We start from the raw sequence: 19706 nt of genomic DNA, 5'->3' as shown, positions 1-19706 counted from the left end.
GAACGAATGTCTAATATCTGTGCTGCATCTCTTTATGACTCTTTAAGAATAATTCTTGGGAATGGAAACCAAGACATTAAAAGCAAATAACCTTTGCACAATAGAAAGCCAGTGCTTTAGATTGTATATTGTGAAATGCTAAGTATTAGTGTTTGTAAGTATAAGTTGCTATTTACAAGAATGTTTGAACTTTTACAGTGTTATCATGTTTCTCAAAATGTATCCAAGCAGTTCATAGCCAATTAAGCAGATTGGAAGTTGAGGATTTGGTGTCTTACAGTGTGCAATGAACAGATTTGTAATTCACAATATTCCTTATGAAGTTTTTCAAAAGCAGACCCAAGAACTTCACATTGAATTAATTACTTTGAATTACAGTGCAGTTAAGCACACATTTATCTCTGTTTAGGCCCAAAACCTCTGCTCAGTCACGCTATTGCATAATATCTTGATAATTCAGAAAAGTAAGTGTCTTTTATTTTATCCCACAACAGATTCAGAAGATAGATTTCAATGTGTGAATTGATAACAGTTTATTGATCTGATAAACTTCAGGAAGGTTTTAAAATTGCATTAATTATTTTAATGAACCTTTCTTTGAAAAATAAACACCACACAATTAGAAAACAGATGCTATGAATGCTCAGAGCTCTGTCAAAGGCTTACCTGGTAAATCAACCTTGCCATATCATATATTACACCGGCACCATATAGTTCAGTTCAGGGTATTAAATTGATAACTTTGCAGGTGTCAATGGCTCTTTTACTGAATGACGTGTGCTGCAGTTACAGCTGATTAAAAATGATCAGAAGTGGCCCTGAACCATCAGAATCAAATTGTTTGGAATGTACATGATAGACTTTGTTGAGGCTTCAGTGCATTGTCAATAATGTAACCTCCTTTGGCTGAGTTGTGTGTCCGGACAGCTAGTGAACTTGAAATTGTGTTGCTAGTTAAAAGGGAATAGACTAAGACCTACTGGGATAAACAGCAGTCAAAACTCCATGTACAGGACCCTAGTAACAATTTTTTAAAACAATATCCATTCATTCAACAACACAAAAAAAACTGCAGTTGGGGATAAAGTTTCTATCCAATGATATATCGCATTTGGTAAATAATTAATATTGTTTTGTGGCAGTAGGGCAGCTGTATTTACTTACTACAAAGCAATCTTTAAAAGGTCTATTATCCAGAGTTATTTGTTACTGCTGGCATTAGAATCTTGGTATTGGTATTGGTATTAGTATTGGTTTATTATTGTCACTTGTGCCGAGGTACAGTGAAAAGCTTGTCTTACAAACTGATCTTACAGGTCAATTCATTACACAGTACGGTTACATTGAGTTAGTACAAAGTGTATTGAAGTAGTACAGGTAAAAACAATAACAGTACAGAGCAAAGTGTCACAGCTACAGAGAAAGTGCAGTGCAATAAGGTGCAACGTCACAACAAGGTAGATCGTGAGGTCATAGTCCATCTCATTGTATAAGGGAACCGTTCAATAGTCTTATCACAGTGGGGTAGAAGCTGTCCTTAAGCCTGGTGGTACGTGCCCTCTGGCACCTGTATCTTCTACCTAATGGAAGAGGAGAGAAGAGAGAATCTATAGTGCCCATTATATGGCACCTATATGACTCACAATTTGACAAGAGTATGGAACTTGTTAACACTGAGAAGTTGAGGTGAATAGTGTGGATGAATTTATGGGCAGGCTAACTGAGAACATGAGTGAAAAAGGAATGGAGGTTGATGTTGAGTTAGTTGAGGAAGGAGGTGGAGCATCACATCTGCGGTTTGGGTTGAATGGTCTGCTTTTGTATGATGCATTCCATGGAATTCTTTGTAATTCTATGTAAATCATTGTTATCCTTATCAGCCTTAAGTGATATCACTACTATGGTTAGCACTGAATGTTGAAAATAACTTCTAGCTCGAAGAACACGATGACAGGATAAATATGGACACAGAAAGCCAATAATAAAAAACACTTACAGAAACCTCCTCACAGTTTCCAGCTGGCTCCTCTGTGACTGAAGAAATTCTTGCTGATACTAAACCTGTTCGTTTTTCACCAGTGTGAAGCTGCGTCCTATGTCCTACTTCAATTGTTTTCCTTCAAGCTCTGAATGTATCACTTTATACTTCTTCATATCTTACATCTTTGTTTTGCTCTCAGCCCCATCTTAGTAGGAGTTGTCCTACATCCAACGTCTTCATAAATGTTACTCTTTGTCTCATTTCCTGAGATCAAAGAAGTCACTAAGATTAACATGACCAGAAATATGTTATACTTAATCTAATTATCACACTTCTGTCAGTCTTTTAAAATTGCTTTGCCTTAATCTCTTCACACCTGGATCTATTTTATTGGTTGGCTTCTGTAAGTACAGTCTAATTGGTATAAAATTGTGGCCATTGATAAAACTTGAATTGCCTCTAGCAAGCTGTTTTCTTACCTAATGAACTGTGTAATCTATCACGACCATTGTCATTACAAGTTAAATAACTTGCACAATGTGTCTGTCTTCATACTTAGCTGTGGGCAAAGGCCATTCAACACCCAAGGCTCTTCTGCCATTCAATAAGATTGTTACCTAACTCCACACAACAAAAAATTTGCTGGAGGAACTCAGTGGGTCAAGAAATGTCTGTGGAGGGGGGGAGCAATTGTCAATATTTCAGGTGGAAACCCTGCATCAACCCTGCATAAGTCCTGATGCAGGGTTTCAACCTAAAACATCGACAATTGCTTTTCCTTCACAGATGCTGTTCAACCCGCTGAATTCCTCCAGCAGTTTGTTTGTTTGTTGCTCCAGATTCCAGCATCTGCAGTCTCTTGCACCACCTAACTCCGTATATTTGACCTTTCCCCATAATGCTTAATACCTTTGGTTAACCAAAGTCTACAAAGCTCAGGTAGAAATGTAACAATTATCCCAACATCAGTTGCTGTTTGGAGAATAGTGTTCGAAACTTTAATTTATATAATTCAGAAATAATTGATATTTTGATATTTTCTGTACTGAATATGTCTGTATTATTGAGTACATTATTCTTCACATGCTTATCAGCTGTAATGTTGCATTTATATTCAATTCACATTCTCCAGACCTGATACTTAACTAATGACCTACCTGTCCAATATATTGAATGTCTCCTGTGGAACTTTTCCCAGTATTGAAAAACATGATGATTGGCATTTCAAAGTCCTTGCCTCATGATTTTTTTAGGAGTAGCTGAGTGTTTGGAGTTGGAAAGCATCCTTCTTGGGATCTTGCACATGTAATTTTACCATAGTGCTAATTCAAGTGCCATTCTCAATAATGGTAATTTAATGCTAAATGTATCAACTAAAACAGGACAGTAATTTGTTGGTGCATAAATTTCACAAGCTAATAGAGTCATAGGTTCATACAGCATGGAAACAGGCCCTTCAGCCCAATTGGTCCATGCCGACCAAGACACCCCATCCAAGCTAATCCCATTTGCCAGTGTTTGACCCATAACCTTCTAAACCTTTCCAATCCATGTACCTGCCCAACTGTCTTTTAAAAGTTGTTCATCGTCAACAATTCACAAGCCAATCATCAACTGGGCAAGTGTGAGGGGTTGTGCTTTGGGAGGTCAAATGTAAGAGGAAAGTATACAATTAATGGCAGGACCCTTAACAACATTGATATACAGAGGGATCTTGGGGTCGAAGTCCACACTTTCCTGAAAGTGGCAACACGGGTAGATAGGGTGGTAAAGAAGGTGTAAGGCATGCTTTCCTTCATCACTAGGACCATAGAGTATAAGAGTCAGGAAGTCATGTTGCAGCTGTATGAAACTTTGGTTAGGTTGCACTTAGTGTATCATATGTAGTTCTGGTCTCCCCATTACAGGAAGGATGTGGAGGCTTTGGAGAGGGTTTAGAAGAGGTTTACCAGGATCCTGCCTGAATTAGAAGATATTAACTATGAGGGGTTGGACAAACTTGGATTGCTTCCTCTGGAGCTTCTCTGGAACTGTCTATCCTACTATGGGAGTCAGAGATAGGGTAGACAGCCAGAATCATCTTTTCCTATGGTAGGAATGTCGAAAACTAGAAGGTATAAGTTTAAGGTGAGAGAGGGAAAGTTTAAAGGAGAGGTGCCGGGCAGGTTTTTACATAGAGTTGGTAGGTGCCTGGAACAGGGTTCCAGGGATGGTCATGGAAGAAGATACAATAGTTCCATTCAAGAGGCTTTTAGATAGGCACATGAATATGCAGAGAATGGAGGGATATGGTTCATGTGCAGGCAGAAGGAATTAGTTTAAGTTGGCATCATGTGCTGTACTGTTCTATGTAACAATTAACAAGGAAATCTTTCATTTCCATGTTTCCATTTTTTTATGTTATTGTGGTTCTAGAAGGATATAGTTCAACAAATAGTGGGTGGGAGAATGGTCTTACATTCTATGTCCGCACAAAGTGTGATCTTTTATCTGCTGTGACACCTGCAGTTTTATCAAATGTTATTAGATTAAACCCGTGCTACAACTGATGGCACCTCCTGATTGTTAGTACAATAAACAATTAGACAGCCTCTCTTTATCTGGCAAAGAACGAAAAGCCACAAATGCAGGAAATCTGAAATAAAAACAGAAACAGACAGGTACTAGAAGTTTCAAAACACTAGCCAGACAGTTGAAAAGACATACATTAATTAATATAAATTATTAATGGCCCATATCATTATGCTCATTACATTTACCTAGATGTTAAGTAGATAACTTATTTTTATTAATGATACCTGAAAAAACATACACATCAAAATGTAAATTATCTACCTGTCCACTTTGTTACTTTATACGTTGTCACTCATTGCACGTAAAGGTGTTTGGAGCAGTATGGGTTGCAGCCAAACTGGATGCTAGTTGTACCGGAGCCTGGAGCTCCCAATTCAGTAGTATCTTTGCCCCAGGCAGTTGTGTAACAGAGGACTCAGTGATCAGTGTGCTGTTCTCAGCGACGTGTACTGAAACAAACATCAACTGTTGCTGAAAATCATTAACTCAGTAAAAAACGTACATTCGTCTGCCCGAAACCTGTTGGTCTTGTAGTGTAGGGGGATGTCAGTAAGTGAATGTTGCCATCTGGCACACGCCAGGGTGCAGGAGTAGATGCACTGAAGCTCGGTGAAGCAACTGTGGGGAAGGACCACAGTATAGGGTCCTGCTGTCACTAGACACTGAAGAGCTGGGCTCTGTGCAACAGCCTTTAATACGCTTCATGGATATCTGGTTTAAAAAGAAAACATGAGTGGTATTGATGCATTGTAAATCGAATGTACTGGTCTGATGGCCCAATGAACATATCGATTAGATGGCATAATGAATGTAAGGAAGACATGTACTGATTGCATTGTATTCCTTGTATATATTTTATGAATAAAGTGTAGTTTTAAACAACAAAAATGTCTATAGAGTGCAGAGGGGCTAATCTATGCTGAACATTGAAATTCTCATTGTTTCAAAGGTTCCTGGGGAATCCATATAGTCAGACTTTTGAAAGTTATTGAGTTCACTTTGTCCATGAGGGATGGTCTTAGAACTCTCACCACTTTGGTTCAGATCTGACCGTCAGACATTGAAAAGGACCTTTGGCGACAAAGACCTGTGGGGCATTCCTGAGATCGGGCCTCAATATCCAACCTCCAAGGCTTGTTGGCTGCACGGCTCACAGAACAAACTGAAGGGATGGCTCAGCCAGCCTTCGTATCAGGACAGGCAGTGAGGGTGAGTTAGGCCTGCGGGCAACTAGTGTGCCCACAGGACATTCCAGCATGTTGAGGCTCTTTCCCAAACTCACACGGTGACCTTGGTATTAATGCAAGATGGAAACAACTATGTGGACAGGTCAGTGGATGACAAGAGTTTAGAGGGATGTGGGCCAAGTGCTGGGAAAGGGGATTAGCTTGAATATATACCATGGTCAGCATGGACACGTATGGGTCAAAGGGACTTTTTCAGTGCTGTACAACTCTATGACTCATTTAGATCGAGGTGTTGAAACCTCCTCAAACCACCTCTCTCTCCTGATCTTGCTCTTTGTCAACAAACAGGTGACTATGAAAGGTGTAGAGCAAGTACACAGTAACATGTAAATTTCACCACCTGCCCAGATCTGAAGGGTATGTGCAACACTTACATCTGTTTGCTTGGCTTCTGTCCCTTTGGTTAGGAAGAGAAATACTGTCCAATGTTCCCATCCCCGATTAGTCTCCCTTTACTTTTGCCTGAAAAAAAGAATAAATTTAATCTGATCTGTCCTGATCACCACAACAATATTGTCCCTTCCCCAAATTATTTGCTCCTATATTTGTATGTGTGCATTACATTTGCTTACATCTTTGTTAATGTTTAAATGCTTGACACCATTCACAGCCTTTGCCATTCAGAGCAGGATACGCGAGGAAAAGGTCTCGCAATCATCAAAGTGTTTAACCAATTCAGGTTTCTCCTTTTATATTTTATTTTTACTTTTTTAACAGTTCCATCGGAACATTCGAAACGTGTTTATCAGGGAGTCCGAGTCAAGCACACGGTTAAAGATCTGCTGGCAGAGAAAAGGTCACGACAGACTAATGTGCCCTTCAAGTATAATGTAAGTACGAGAATGGATGCACTTTCCTCTCTACAAGTGTTTGGGTTAAAGTATAAACAAGGAATAAAGCTTCCCGTAGATCTTCTGTGGGCGCCTGAACCTTTCATTTTAATCTCAGATCTGGGTAGGTCTAGATGTTAAAACTGGAAGAACAAAAAAATTTAAAATATTGTCCTGGCTAATTTATGAGTTCTTGACCTTAAAATTATTGTCTGTTTGGTTTATTTCATTTCTGAGGAGTAGAATTTGAGAGTAAAATCCTCAAGGAATAAACTTGTTTCAAGCGTTTGGCAGTTTTCCATGTGAGCACTTAACTCATTCATAGAATCATAGATTGTTCTGTAAAGAAAGGAGGATATTCAGCCCATCGAATCCCTGCTGACTCCTAGTGAAGCAAATGTGTCAGCTCCATCCTCCTGCTGTCCCTCCCGGTAACCCTGTAGATGATTATCTCTCAAATGCCCATCCAATTCCCATCCTCGGGGTCTGATTCACTCTCTTTCCACCTGTTGTTCAGGTAACCAATTTCAGATCATGACTATTTTCCACATGAAAAAGATTTTCCTCACACCTCCTCATATATTGTGCCCCAAATTATAAATCTGTTAAAGATTAAATGGTGATATAAAAAGAAGCAAAAGGATGATCTCAAGCTATTTTAGAATTAATCTCTTGGGCAAAATGCATATCAAATTATAATTATTATTAAATATGAGCTAAAATAAGATCTCTGGAGAATGATCATTAAACTGAAATTTCAAATGGATATATTAATGACATCATTAGAATGGAAAGCCTGAATAATTATTGTATTTAATTTGGGCTACAGAAAGGGGAGATGATCAGGTATTTCATAGTCAAAGGGTTGAGGTAATTTGAGGCAGAAGTTTCTTACAAAAATGCCTCACCGCCACAATATTTATGCAGTTGGTTTTATCTTTCTTCATCTTCTACCAACTGAGTTCAAGCTTTTGATGAATTAATTTTCATATTTGCCACAGTGAACCGGTGAAGCATGCAGTCCCAATACCAGGAAGCACAGCTTCTCGCAAATGACATTCAAATTTCTCTGTGAAATTTGGTTGTCCCCTCCCAAAGGCTAGTTCACCAGATCCAGATACTGGGGCTGATATGCAAACTTTCCAATGATTACATTGGCAAGAAGGTCAAAATGTTGCCCCAAGGAAATTGTATTTTGGGGTCTCTTGCCAAGGTTGTATTTATGTGCATAGAACTATAACCTACTCTTGGCACTGGTGAATGGCTTCAAACTAATGGAGCTACCATTCCCTGGGGAACGTGGCAATGTATTCCTTCAACCCAGTCATTTATCTGAAGGAACAGAAGAGAAAAACTTCATTTCAATCATGGTCTTACGATGCCTCAGAGTGTTTTACAGCCATCAAGTGAGCTGGCCAGCCTTGGCAAGGGGTGGGAAGCAGAGTTACTTTGAAAGAAAGAAAGTCTTACATTTCAGGATATCCAACCATGCTTTATGACCAATGAAATACTTATGAAGAGTAGGAAATGCAGCTGCTATTTGCTCTTTTGGTTCTGGATAAGGCCAAAGATGCTTCTTGATGCCTTGAGTGAATGCAAACAGGTCCCATGGAATGATTTCAAAGAAGAGCAGGGGTAGTCTCCCCAATGTGTTGGCTGAAATTTATTTTATCCAAACACCATTGCAACAAACTACCTGGATATTGTGACATTGCCATTTGTGACTGCTGTTTGTGTGCAGATTGGTTGCCATGTTCTGTACGTTGATTAGGGTAGTGAGAGTTGGAATGGTAATGGAAAGGGGGCGAGGAAGAGGATGTAGGCAGTGTGTGTGTTTGTGCCCATATGATGTGTCCAAGGATGTGTGGATGATCGGGGCGGCACGGTAGTGTAGCAGTTAGCATAACGCTATTACAGCGCCAGCGATCCGGGTTCATTTCCTGCCGCTGTCTGTAAGGAGTTTGTATGTTCTCCCCGTGTCTGTGTGGGTTTCCTCCAGGTGCTCTGGTTTCCTCCTACATTCCAAAGACGTACAGGTTAGGAGTTGTGGACATGCTATGTTGGTGCTGGAAGCATGGCGACACTTGTGGGCTGCCCCCAGCACAATCTCAGTAATGCATAAAGATGCATTTCACTGTGTGTTTCGATGTATATGTGACTCATAAATGAATATCTTATATCGTATCTTATGCGTGTGTGTGTGTGTGTGTGTGTGTGTGTGTGTGTGTGTGTGTGTGTGTGTGTGTGTGTGTATGTGCACATGTGCACAAGGTTTGATCTCTTTGCCGTGGCTTCCTTGCCATTGGATTAAGATCTCACTCTGTCAAGATTATGTGTGCAACTGTCATCTCACATTAAAGTAATTCAGGCACAAGTATCTTCCAGTCTTCAAAATGCCAGAGTGGAACCAAGTCATTCTCCACCTCGAGGACCTGCGCAAGGAGAAGAGGAATAAGGTCAGGGAGACAAGCCTGGTGATATTTTCAGGGGGACCTCACACATAATGTGGCAGCACCAGTGCTGGTTCCACCTCCTGCTGCCTACGACCTTATCTCCTCTCCCACCTCAGTTGCCTCACCTGAAGCACCCTCATTTTCTCTCCTCCTTTCAGTTTTTCTTACAATTCAAATGACCAAGTATTGAATCATCCATTTGAGTCTCTCTTTATCCAGCTTCATGTTAAATTTTGCCTGATAAAGTTTCTAAAAGGAATTATACAAATGATTTTTATTGCTTATATAAAACAAAAATGGCTATTCCCAAATGGTTAGCCTAGTCCCAAAGATCATAGACTTCATATTCTTGTGTTAATTCAGAGACTCAGTTTATTCACTGCCTACCCTGATAGCTGCCCTTTTCCTCATAAATCAAGTCACCATGTTGTCTTGTTGTTTTCTTGAAACCTAATTTTTTAATCAAGCTTTGGGTGACCTCCCCGATATAATATTCCTATTAAGTCCCTTGGGGGTTTATCTTATTAAGAATACCACATAAAACAAGTTGTTTAGGGAGGTGAAGAAGGAAATCCTTCTTTTTCCCAGCCTTTGCAGCCAGGGGTGCAAAAACTTGCACAGTTCTGAAGATCAGTGGGGTCTGTCATTTTTTGGCAGTTGCTGTGAAAATGTTTGGATAATTGAACATCAGTGTGTATTCCAACAACTGTGAACTGGCTGATTATTTTTATTCACCATTATATTTATATCTATCATTTCAATATATAATAACTCTTCTCAGAAACAAATACAGCAACACATTTCACTTTAATTTTGAAACATTGGCAGAGATGGGGTAGATAGTAAGAAACTTTTCCCTGTGGCAGAGGTACCTAAGACCAGAGGACATAATCTTAAATTAAGGAGTAAGAGATTTAGAGGGGATCTAACGAAGAATTTTTTCACTCAGAGAGTGATTGCAATCTGGAATACTCTGCCAGAGAACGTGGTGAAAGCAGATACTCTCAAAACATTTGAGGAGCATCTGGACAAGCACTTGAACTGCCAAGGCTATGGACCAAGTGCTGGCAAAGGGGATTAATATAGATAGAATTTGATGGTTAGTATGTCCGTGGTGGGCCAAAGGGCCTGTTCGTGCGCTGAATGACTCTATAAGTCTATGACTCTACTTATTAAATATCATGGTGTAGGATTTTATTGGGGGGGGGGTGGTCAATGAATTGACCATATTGGTGACAGCAGATTGTCCACACAAAGTTAATGTACACTGGTGTTAAATTGATAGTTTACAACATTAAAACCCTCTAGGCGTTGGGGAGGAAGGATGCACGTTGGCTATTTCTATATTAAGCTCTCAGATATTTTCTGGCAGACACTGGCCAACGTTCTCTTCTTTCCAGTGAGGTTGAGAGCAAAGGCTCTGGCCAGCATTGATCGCTCTTCTCGGAGTTCAAGAGGTTAGGTTTCAGCTGGCATGGATTCCTCACAAAGGCTTCAGAATCTTCTATAAAAAGCTGTTATCCTGCTACTAATTTACACTGTTTCCACCAGTACCGTAAACTTAATGACCAAAAAATTAGTTTTACTCCCATTGGACTGATCAGATGGAATTGAGCACCATGCCATTTTGTCAATAGTTAATACCCATTCATTGTCTAAGGATATGCTGTTTGGTTGCTTGATTTTTGCTATCTGCCCCAGGCATTCCTTTTCTGTCTGTCGCTAAGACAGGTTTTCAAACTAAATATTCAGCTTTTTTCCATCATGCCTTTCTGAAGTTCTTCCCATTTTCCAGGTGCAAATTCCTACCTTACATATATATTTTAAGAATGAGCAATGCTCAAATTTCATTCACACATGGAGCCTTGTTGCTACCCAGTATGAATATTTTCAGTTTGGAAGGGTACACAAGGGACTGAAAGTGTTAACAGAGGCTGCTGAAACATGAAAATAACATTTTGCATTTATATAGCACCTTTACCAAAGTAGAATGCCCCAAGAAACTTCACAGGGGGTTATCAAACAATATTTCATATTTAAGGTATTAGGACGGGTGATCAAAAGCTTGGTCAAAGAGCAATTATTGTACATTATCTTTATGAGAGGCGCAGGGTTTTGTTCAGGGATAGGGTTAGGTTCTACATAAACAATAGTTATTTGCTCTAAAGTGTGCTTTTTAGAAACAATTAGAACAAATGCTGTGGTAAGAAAAAAATTTGGTCTCAGTGCAGCTACATCATTTTGTTTAAAGCAAGATCAGTCTGAACGTTGTTGGAGAGGTTCCTGTTTCTTAAACACCAGGGACACAAGCGAGCAGCGAGCATATTTTGGCAAGTATGGACTTACTTCCTGCAGCACTCAACACAAATCAATCTCTCGTTACATTTATGACAACTGTATTTCAAGGCTGTCAATTTGTTGCAGGAACTTAGATGATTCACACACTGAGAGATTCTAATTTTTATAGATGCTCATGTTACATCAGAGACTACATCTTGGAAGTACTTCATCAGCTGTAAAGCACTTTGGGGCATACTGACAAGAAGGTGAGAGGTGCTATCGAAATGCAAATCTTTATTTGTTTTGTTACAAGATTAAAAGCATAGATACTTTAAAATGAATTGTGTTCCCATGAAGGGATGGTATTAGTCTGTTTCTCTCTTTGTAGACCTGCTTTGCAACTGCAGCACTTTTGTTTTAGGTTAGTAGCAATCTGCAGTTTGCATTTTTTATTTTAATGGTGGGGTTATGAGCAATAGCCTTCTTCTAAAAATTCTGCACATTTCAGTGTATGCTTTTCTCTGCTGGAACCCTTTTCAATATGATCTTTTGGAGTGATTTTAAAGCACACTCAGGATAAAGCAGCATAAAGCCCCACCTAGGTGCATCAGCTAAGCAAATCCTCACATCAGTCATCTTGTGGCCCATCCGAATATATAGCAATTCACTGAGATTTACACTGGCTGTCTTCTTCCATCTTCCTAATGTTGTATGACTCCTCTCCCACCTCAACCCATCTGCCATTGAAATTCTCATCTGCTCCTTTGTTACCTCGAGTCTCAACCATTCCAACATGTTCAGGTTAAGTCAAGTTGAGTTTATTGTCATATGTACAAGTACGGTGAGTTACAGGAACAGTGAAAAACTTGCTTGCAGCAGCATCACAGACACATAGATTCAGACAACACACAGAACATAAATTATCCATAAGTTATACAAGGCAGTGAAGAAAAAGGCTGTGCAATAGAAGACCTTTGTGCAAATAAAAACACAATCTGAAACAAGTTCAAGAGGTGTTTCATTGCTGATGGAGGGTTAGGGTTGCGCAGGTCGATTCAAGAACCTGATGGTTGTAGGAAAGTAGTTGCTCCTGAACCTGGTGGTGTGGGACTTCAGGCTTTCGTACCTCCTGCCTGACAGCAGTGAGAAGAGGTATATGGCTCAGATGATGGGGATCCTTGATGATAACTGCTGCCCTTTTGAGGCAGCGCCTCCTGTAGATGCTTTTAATGGGTGTTGTTTCAGTGATAGACCAGGCTGTGTCCACCACTGTCTGCAGTCTCTTGTGTTCCTGTGCATTAGAATCGCTGTACCAGGCCATCATGAAACCAGTCAGGATACTTCCAACAGTGCATCTGTGGAAGTTTGAGTATTTGGTGATATGCCAAATCTCAAGCTTCAATGAAAGTAGAGATGCTGTTGTGCCTTCTTCAGGATTGCATCTATATGCTGGGCCCAGGATAGGTCATCTGACATTAATGCCCAGGAATCTGAAGCTGCTAACTCTCTCCACTACCCAGTCTCCCTCATTCCATGGTCTATAAGACTGGAGGCATTCTACACTCTGCCCAAGCTGAGCATGCCGTGCTCCCAAAGTCTCTTGTGCTTGTTCCAATAACTTAGCAATTGGTTAAGCTTGCTAAGGAGATTTTCACTCTTGTTTTCAAAGCCCTCCTTGGTCGTATCCCTTCCTTTCTCAGCAATTTTCTCTAATTCTCTAACCTGCAGAGGAACCTGCATTCCCTAGTTCTGCACGGTTGATCATCCCTGAATTCCATCACCTTGCCTCTAGCAGCTCTGCCTTTCACTACTGCAGTCCTTAAGCCCTAGAATTTCCTCCCTAAACTTTGTTGCCTCTCTTGGTCTCTTTATGTAAGGAGCTCTCTAACACCAAGCTCCTTGACTAAGTCTGTGCTAATATCTCTTTCTGTGACTCAGTGCCAGTGTTCGTTTGATAGCACTCCTGTACCTTGCGATATTCTGATGATGGTGTTAAAGGAGCTATATAAATGGAAGCAGAAGTCGTTGTTGTAGGAACATGATATGATGACATACACCTTGCATTACAATTGATCCTAAACATTGTGAGTGTGCTTCTCGTAGAGAGAAGGCCCTTATATCTTCAATCTATACTGGATTCAAACTTTGTTCTTCGGACTCAAATCCAGCATTAATCTCCTGTGTTATTATTAATAAATCTCCCTGGAGCATTTTGGTATCTACTTGTGAGGTGTAGCAGAATGTTCATTACAAACAGAAAATGTTTAAATAAACCTGCAGATGCTGGCAATCTGAAATAAAAACAGAAGTGCTAGAAGTGCTCAGCAAGCCAGGCGGCATCTGTGGAAGGAGAAACAGAGTTAATGGTTTAGGTCAGACAGCTTTTGTCAGAAATGTTCTGCTGAAGAGTCTTTGACCTGATGCTTTAACATAGATGCCTCCTGGTGAACTGAGTGTGTCCTGCTATCTCTGTTCATCAAAAAATGCTACCAAGATAATCACGGGTTTGTGATACTTCAGGATGATGGTGTGAAATGGACAACATTCAAAGACTTCCCACTATTTTTTCCCTTACATTGCCTTCACTAATGGACACATGATGGGCTGCAATGAGCTGAAGTTCTAGGGGTTTGGTAACATACTGGTTATTGGACCAGTAATGCAAAGGCCTGGATGGATGTTCAAGAGACACAATGGCAAATAGGTATTTACAATTAAATAATTTGGATTAAGAAATTGGTGTCAGTTAAAGAGGCTCAGAAAGCCCCATTTGGTTCACTGTTCTTTAGGGAATGAAATCTGCCTTCCTTATCTGTTCTGGATTATGCAGTATGTGGTCCTTCACAATGTGGTTGACTCTTGACTGTCCTGTGAAATGGCCGAGTAAATCATTTACTGTAAGGATAATTATAGATGGCCAACAAATGATGGTCAACCACATTGCATGTCCCCTTTGTGCCATGTGATGAGATTGAATGATGTTGTGCATAGATTGGGATTGTAAGTACATTATACTCAATTCAGACCCCACCCTCCCAACCAAATTCACCCCACTACACTCACACTAACCTTGAACAAATGTGTGGGTCTTATGGTCCTAACATCTCAATCCCAGAGTCAGACAGTCAAGGTACAAGACCTCGGAGCAACTAGACTGAGGTGGTATTCACTGAGACCCTGCCCCTGGAACACACCGATAGCCTTTGACAGGCAACCAGGCTGGAGGTGGAACTTTGTTTCCTCTCAAAGTCTGTGAAGCTTGTGAGAGTTTTTAAAAGTTCTTGCTATTTAAAAGTTGTTCAAACTGCTCTTAATGATGAAAAATAAATTATTGATATTTTTAAATGTTATTAAAGACTCATTAAAACACTAATAAATAATTCAAAACATAAAGCAAGAAAACAGCAAATAACTTGGCTTCATAATTTCCAACTCCAGAATTAAACATGCATTTGCATGCATTTAAGGTGAGAGGGGGTAGGTTCAAAACAGATGTGAGGGGCACGTTTTTTACTTAGAGAGTGGTGGATGCCTGGAATGTGTTGCCTGATAGGGTGGTGGAGGCAAATTCATTGGGGGCTTTTAAGAGGGGCTTGGATGGGCACATGAATGAGAGGAAAATAGAGAGATATGGGCATTCTGTAGGTAGGTGGGATTAGCTATGTTGGCACAACATTGTGGGCCAAAGGGCCTGTTCTGTGCTGTACTGTTCTATGTTCTATGTTCTATGTAAACAGGGACTTAGATCCCTTGCTGGATGCTCCATAAGACAGAAATGTACTTACCAGCAAGTTCCTATACTTAAGGGCAAGTTCCTGAGGGAATAGCAGGCCAGAGCCAGCTTGGTTTGTCCCATTGAAACCAAGATTGAAACAGTATGGTCCATTCGTTCAGCTGGGAAACTCCTTGACTGTTTACATTGAAATAAAGCTGAAGCACGTATCGAAATGCCACGTGTATCATGAAGGGTTCCCCATTGAGTATGACAAGCATGATTTGAGAAAAGGGTGCTGTTTGTACGTCAAGGCACTTGGAACTAAAATATGTTTTCATTGACTATAAAATTAGGTCAGATTTAAACCAGTCTTTCAATTTGCTTTGTTTTGTGCTTTGGTCAAACAGCAGTTTTACTCTGAATGTGTGTGCATTGTGCACAGGCTTGTGCACAGAGTACTGATCAACCCTGCAACAATGGAAGCTGGGTGTATACAGTACATCCAAACAGAAATGCTGTGAAGATCTTGCAAAGGTGTTTGCATCAGAGTATTGTGTTACGGATAAGAGGTTGTGAAACTGGAAAAGGTCTCTGTTTATGGAACACTGAACAGTGACACTGTATATAATAGGCATGCAGTTAACATACAGAATGGCACTGAGTGAGTAGGCATTTAAATTGTGGTGATGCAGTAGTTAAATTCCTGTTCTAGTAACCCAGAAGTCTGGATTAACAACTGAAAGACACGAGTTCAAATCCCACCATGACATGTGGATGTTAATAATCTGGAACTTGGGGAAAATACCTAGATTTAGTAATCGTGACCGTAGAAACTATTAGGTTGTTGTACTGATTCCCTAGTGTTCTTTTGGGGACAAATCTGTTGTCTTTACTCACTCAAGCCCATATGTGACTCCAGACCCATACCATGTAGTTGACCCTTAACATGTCCACCAAAGTGGCCAAGCAAGCCACTCAGTTGCAGGTGCCCCACCAGCACTTTCTAAGTATAAGAAAAAGCATGGTGTATTTTTGGTGCTATTTTCATTAATTATTTCATATCTTTGCAAGTACAATGTGAACTTGGATGTGTGGCTGTCCTCTCTGAACGGAAGAATTGAAACTCCATCTGAGAGTGTTATTTTCAGTGTGATTCTGCAGGACAAAATGGGAATTGCATTCAAAGAATGTCTTCAGGATGGTCCAAAGGGCCATGTAACAAATGAGTTACATCTGAAGTATGTGGTCACTCTCAATATGTCAGCAAACGCAGCATCAATTTGGCATAAATCCCTAAAAACAGAGGCATAAAATTATATGATAATGTGTCTCCATGGTATTGATTAGTGGACAAATATCTCCCAGGATACTTCTTCAAGAAGTGCCTGTCATGGACAGAGAGAGAGAGATGGCACCAGTAGTTGGTGCCACATTGCCTCATCACCCTCAGACCAAGGGCCCAACAGTAGAGAGTTGCATGGCTTCCCCCACTATCCCAAACTCATGAGGGAAAGAGTCCGACGAGTTAATTGGAACAGCATAGGTTTTACATATCTTAGGAAAGATTGCTAACACAAAAAAAATCTTATTCAATGTAAGGTTTGTTCTATGGTTTTACATGTGAAGGACGGATGCACACTTAACAACTCAAGGATGTGTATGTGTGATTTCACACACATGAAAGTTAATGGATGGTAAACAGAGGGGAGTGGTGTTCAAGTTTTAATATGCAAAATGAGTGCAGATTGAAATCAGTGTACTTACTTTGCAACTACTCATATAAGTTAATGATTCATCTACTTCTTCATCAATGAAATAATTATTTTGGAAAGTTAAACCAGGCCAGGACATGCAGAGTGAATGGCAGGGCCCTGGGGAGTGTTATCGAACAGTGAAACCTTGAGGTCCAAGCACATAGTTCCCTGAAAGTGACAACACAGGCAGACAGAGTGGTTAAGGAGGCGTGTGGTAGGCTTGCTTTCATCAGCCAAGGCATTGGGTATAGGAGTTGAGATGTCATGTTGCAGTTGGACAAATTGTTCATTAGGGCACGGTTGGAGTATTGTGTGCAGTTCTGCTCTCCATGCTATATGAAGGATGTGATTAAGCTAGAGAGGGTGCAGAAACAATTCACAGGAATGTTGCCTGGACTGGAGGGCTCGAGTGATAAGGAGATATTAGATTGACTGGGACTGATTTCCTTGGAGTGAAGGAGTCTAAGGGATGGCCTTCTTGAGGCTTATGTGATTATGGGAGGCATAGACAGGGTAGATTGTCAGTCTCTTACCCAGGGTAGGGGAGTCTAAAACCAGAGGGCACAGATTTAAGGTTTAATAGGGATCTGAGGGTCAAGCTTTTAATGCAGAGGGTGGAGGGTGTATGAAATGAGCTGCCAGAGGAGGTGGTAGAGGCAGTTACAATTACAACATTTAACAGACATTTAGACAGGTACCTGGATAGGAAAGGTTTAGAGGGATATGGGCCAAATGCAGACAAATGGGATTAATGTAGACAGGCTCCTTGCTCAGCATGAATGATTTGGGCCTCAGGGCCTGTTTCTGTGCTGTATAACTCTACGAATCTACGAATCTATAAACAAGGCAGCACACTGGCTCAGTACTGCTGCTGCCTCAGTTCCAGTGAGTCAGGTTCGATCCTGATCTTGGGTATTGTCGGTGTGGAATTTGCACATTCTCCCTGTGACTTGGGCTTCTGCTGGGTGCTCTGGTTTCCTCCCCCATCCCAAAGATGTGCCAGTAAGTTAATTACCACTTTGTTTAGTTAAGTGGAAAAATAATCAGAAAGGGGAATTGATGGGCACATGAGACAGAATGAGTTGTAGGGCAACAGGGAGATAAGAAAAGGGTGAAGAGAACTGATGGCATTGCTCTGCTGGGAGCTGGCATGGATCAAATGGGCCGAATGGCTTCTTCTGTGTTGTAGTTATTCAGTAAGCAACAACAATTTTCATTTGCAAAGCACTTTTAACATAACAGCACTGGAGGTGGTTCCATTCAGATGGAACATTATATCGTTGGCTCTCTTGGGCGGATGTAAAAAAAATCCTATGGCAATATTTTCAAGCAGATCGATGGAATTAATGCAAGGCTGCTGGCAATTAGATTCCCTGCCAATTTGACATCATTATTTGGGGAGCAGGCAGTGTGTGATTTTAATGCCACATTTTTGCATTATGACTGTGACTACACTTCAAAAGTCATTCTTTGGTGCACCAGGGCCATCCCAGCACCATGAAAAGCAACTATATAAATGCAAAACTTTCTTTCTTTTAAAACAGGGGCATCATCATGAACCAAGATTTGACACTGACCCACATAAGGAGATATTAGAACAGATGACCAAAAGCTTGGTCAAAGAGGTAGGTTTTTAAAGTGCATCTTAGATGAGATGGGAAGAAACTTGGTCAATTAATTCTAGGTCAGTTGCTGATTTCAGATGCTTTATCAATTCATTTTTGGGATCTGGGATAGTTCTTTGTCAAACAAAAAATGTTAATGGAAATGGGGAAAAGGAAGGTATAAGGTAACAGTTCAGACATGACTGAGGCAATAGTGGACCAGGCTTCAGGGACCAGATAACGTCCTTGTGTTTCTATGTTCCTATATTCCTATATTTGTGTGTGGGTTCAGGCTGAGAGGGTGTAATTCCAGAACTTAGATCCTAGATAGTGAAAAACATGTCACCAGTGGTGAAGTGATTAAAATCAGAAATAGGCAAAAGACTAATAAGTTCAGAATTAAAAAGTAACTGAATTTTATTAGGCCAGCGACAAAATCAGGTGGATGCAAGGGTGACAATTCCACAACAAGCAGGCGATCGAGTCCATCCGCCACCTTCTCACCCAGGCAGTGGCAGGAAGTTAAGCATAGTATGAGAGTCAGCTGTGTGTGTGTTTTTTCCAGTTTGTGTTGAGATCTTGCACTAGAAGGATTGCTGCTGGACACAGGTAGCACAGGAAGTTAGTCGTTCCAACAGCCTGTGTAAAGTGTTGGTTACATTGAACCATAATGTGAATTGGTAGAGTGTGGCTATGCTAAATTCGTATTCTTGATCTGCTTATGGAGAAGATAATTTCCGGACAGCTCTATCACATTTATCTCTGAAATCCTACTCCCACAACATGTCCTTCACTTCCAATAACAACAACAACTTGCATTTGTACAGCTCCTTTACTATGTCCCAAGGCACTTCAGAAGAATATTACCAATTCTAACATTAGCTTCCAAGATTCAATCTTTATGAGGTCCAGTACTTTATGTTTTAATTTGTCTGCTGTTGATACTTTCTAACCCTGACCATGCCTCCAGTCTATTCTCTCCCATTTAGGGATAAAAATGGGAGGTTGAAGCATCCACACTAATTCATAAAGTAGAGGTTTGAGGACAAATTGCCTTCTAATCTTGAGGGGATCTAGCTCCAACGCTATGACTGATTCACCTTTTCCCTTCTGGTGGCTCACGTTGTCAGGTGACAGATGGTTTATCCTCAGAATACCCTCTCACAATAAATGCAGCTCTCTTGACAACGGTTACCTTAACCAGATAACCGGTTCATTTCCTTAAAGAGAGCAGAACATAAGGCAAATAACTGGCAAGAGCTCCCAGT

At 40.5% G+C, this 19706-nt stretch overlaps 1 protein-coding gene across 1 annotated transcript in view; it reads left to right on the top strand.

Moving 5' to 3' along the window:
• pou2af2 (POU class 2 homeobox associating factor 2) overlaps positions 1 to 19706 on the top strand; it is a 59733-nt gene that overhangs the window by 31366 nt on the left and 8661 nt on the right. The window contains exon 2 of the mRNA XM_052039723.1: positions 6520 to 6632. Coding sequence (XP_051895683.1) covers positions 6520 to 6632 — 113 coding nt within the window. The remainder of the gene's footprint in view (positions 1 to 6519; positions 6633 to 19706) is intronic.

The sequence above is a fragment of the Pristis pectinata genome, chromosome 27, assembly GCF_009764475.1.
Source record: "Pristis pectinata isolate sPriPec2 chromosome 27, sPriPec2.1.pri, whole genome shotgun sequence".
In the NCBI taxonomy this organism is placed as follows: Eukaryota; Metazoa; Chordata; class Chondrichthyes; order Rhinopristiformes; family Pristidae; genus Pristis; species Pristis pectinata.
Note: the sequence above shows the minus strand (reverse complement) of the source record. Positions and strands in the feature narration are given on the sequence as shown.